The sequence below is a fragment of the Python bivittatus genome, unplaced genomic scaffold (assembly GCF_059951505.1).
Source record: "Python bivittatus isolate LINGU-HERP-01145 unplaced genomic scaffold, Pbiv_v1 ctg000850_np1212, whole genome shotgun sequence".
Taxonomy (NCBI): domain Eukaryota; kingdom Metazoa; phylum Chordata; class Lepidosauria; order Squamata; family Pythonidae; genus Python; species Python bivittatus.
The window spans coordinates 10,527,175-10,530,061 of record NW_028277112.1 but is presented as its reverse complement, the minus strand read 5'-3'; the positions used below and the strand labels follow the sequence as shown (position 1 = coordinate 10,530,061).

Sequence of the window (2,887 nt, the reverse complement as noted above, 5' to 3'; positions counted from 1 at the left end):
GCGGGCTAACGAAACGGTTGAGCCTTCAGCGGAGAGATGAGTCTCTTTCTATTCAGGCGGATTCGCGGACAGCCCACACGGGGTCCTAGTGGAACTGGGTCCTGACGTGACCTTTGTAGGCTCGAGAGGCGTGAGCCGGGCTGTAGAAACCGGCGCTGGCTGAGGAATAGGCTCTTGAACACCGGCGAGATCCCGCTTTGAGGATTTATGAGCTGGGTGCGGGGAGCGCACGCGAGGAGGCGGCGGCGGCGGTGGTGGCGGCGGCCGTTGGGACAGCATGGTGAGTCTGGAGGGTAAGCTGTTGAAGCGTAGAAGGAAGGGAGGGAGTTTGGATTGGCTTCATCTAGTTATGCAGTTCTCAGTTAAAAAGAGGTTAATGCTTATAGAATCCCTCCTCAGTTTGCTCATATTAGGGGTATAGGACTCTGCGGCTTTAAAGATATTTCTGGAAAACCTGTAGAGTGGTGGCACCCTAATGTTGCTTGCTTATTTATTTATTATTGGTTACAAATATTTGTATCCTAAATTTCATGGTAGCATGCCTTGCAAGCAATATAAACAGTTGTAGGTAAAAATACAATACGTATTATTTAAAACAAGCTTACGATCCTTCCCATACGGCAGCTGGTGATAATTGCATTGTAGGAAGAGAGAAAGAGTCCGGCTGAACAGGCTTCTGATGTATGCTTGCCTGCCTTTCTTCATCTCTTAAGGAATCTTTTCCATCTTTTTGTGTTGATAATGTGGCTGGCCTTGGGTAGATAGGCTGAGGCATGTTTATACTTGCTTAACAACAAAAAGGAATCCAGTGATTAAACTGGATTAACATATGTTATTATTCCATAGGGATTTCTGGATACATGTTCATTTAATCAGTTATAGTTTTGATGTAAATAATTCAGAGAGATGTGAATATCCAGCAACACAGTTTGACTGCTGAAAACAAATATATGAGAAGGCAAAGGTTTTTGTTCAACTTAGCACTCTACAAACTTTCTCCTGGTTTTCTATTCTAATGGGATTTAAAAAAAGAAAATAATTGAATTATTTGCTTGTTCAGTATAGATTAATCTGTATAATCCATCTGACATAATGGAACTTAAAATGTACACAAGCTTAAAGGACATAGGAGGGGCATACACATTTACTGACATACTGCAGAGATTAATGGAAACATGAATTCTGATTTATCCAACAGCCCAGGTGGCCAAGGGTCATTACGATTATTGTTACAGTATTGAATTTGTATGCCACCCAACTCGCAATGACTCTGGGCACCTGACAAGTAAAAACTTTGACAATAAGAAAAATCAATACAATAGTAGAGAAACATAAAGGAATAAAAGATGGCAAGAGTAACACCAACTGGACAGGAACAAAAGAGAACCAAACTGCCACAACCTAAAGGGGGCTTGACTCTTGACAAAAGCTTGAGCAAAGAGCCAGGTCTTCAAACTCTTTGAAACACCAGCAGGGTGGGGACCATCTGGATCTCCCGGGCGGAGGGGCTTCATTCCTGAGGACAGGCACTGCTACAGAGAAGGCACAGTTCTGGGGACCCAATAGATGGCATTTTTTAATCAAAGAAACCCAGAGTGTTCCAACCGTGCCAGATCAAATAAGGCAGGCAGATGCTATGAGAGATCCCTCAGGTAACTGGGCCCTATGCAATGCTCCATTCCCATGCTACCTTAAAGAACCTTATGTAAGGAGGAAACATAAGGTTCTTTGAGATAGGTTTCCTTATGTAGGGAGAGCCAGTTTGGTCTAGTGATTAAGGCACCAGGCTAGAAACCAGGAGACTGTGAGTTCTGGCCCTGCGTTAGGCATGAAAGCGGCTGGGTGACTTTGGGCCAGTCACACTCAGCCCAACTCACCTCACCAGGCTGTTGTTGTGGGAAAAATAGGAGGAGGAAGGAGTATTAGGTATGTTTGCCACCTTGAGTTATTTATAAAAATAATGCATTTGTTTTACGTTGATTCTCTTAACCTAAGCCAAATCTTGAGAACCAGTTTGGTATAATGGTTAAGGCATCAGGCTAGAAACCAAGAGACTGAATTTTCATCCCGCCTTAGGGACAAAGCCAGCTGAGTGACCTTGGGCCAGTCACTGTCTCTCAGTCCTAGGAAGTAGGCAATGGCAAACCACTTCTGAAAAACCTGCCCAAGAAAACTGCAGGGACTAGTCCAGGCAATTGCCAAGAGTCAACACTGAGTCGAAGGCACCATTAAGAAAAGCTAAATAGTTTTCTCATCTTAACACAGAGAATCTTTGGAAATTTGTATACATGTACATTTGATCACTATATTGGCTTTGATGTTTAGGAGTAATTGTATACCATGTGGGTGAGGTATATATGCATCAGATTTAATCTTCTTGCCTTTAATCTTATAAAAACTCTAAGCAGTTCACAAACATAACGTCTCAAATTTAACAAAGTAAAATTAGATGTAAAATTAGAGTTAAAATTGAATGGGAAGTGAAAACATGATTAGAATGGCCATGCTAAGCATATTATTGGATAAGGGTAGATAACCTGTGGCCATGCTGCCTGAGTGGTAGTGATAAAAGGAGCTAGTATTAAAACAGTTCTATACCTGAGTGGTAATGACAAAAGAAGCTAGTATTAAAAAAGCTCTGTACCAATTAAATAAGAGAAAGGGGGAGCCATGCTCATCACTGTCATTTTTCTTGTCATATAAATTACCACCCAGGGCTTTCCATAGGAAAAAAAGGTTACCAGCTCTGAATAGTCTATATAATAGATGAACTTTGTGAACTAGATATAAAGTCCTGATTTCAAGACTAGATGGGTATGTAAGGAGTTGCTACATATAGAAGAACTATTAGTTTTAGTTTTTCTGGCCCCTTATGGTGCATTGCTAT

General features: G+C 41.6%; 1 protein-coding gene across 1 annotated transcript in view; it reads left to right on the top strand.

Annotated features, from left to right (window-relative positions):
• The first annotated feature begins 115 nt into the window (after positions 1 to 115).
• TMEM161B (transmembrane protein 161B) overlaps positions 116 to 2,887 on the top strand; it is a 48,645-nt gene continuing 45,873 nt past the window's right edge. The window contains exon 1 of the mRNA XM_007423535.3: positions 116 to 280. Within this exon, the coding sequence (XP_007423597.1) occupies positions 278 to 280 (3 nt within the window). The 5' untranslated portion in view covers positions 116 to 277. The remainder of the gene's footprint in view (positions 281 to 2,887) is intronic.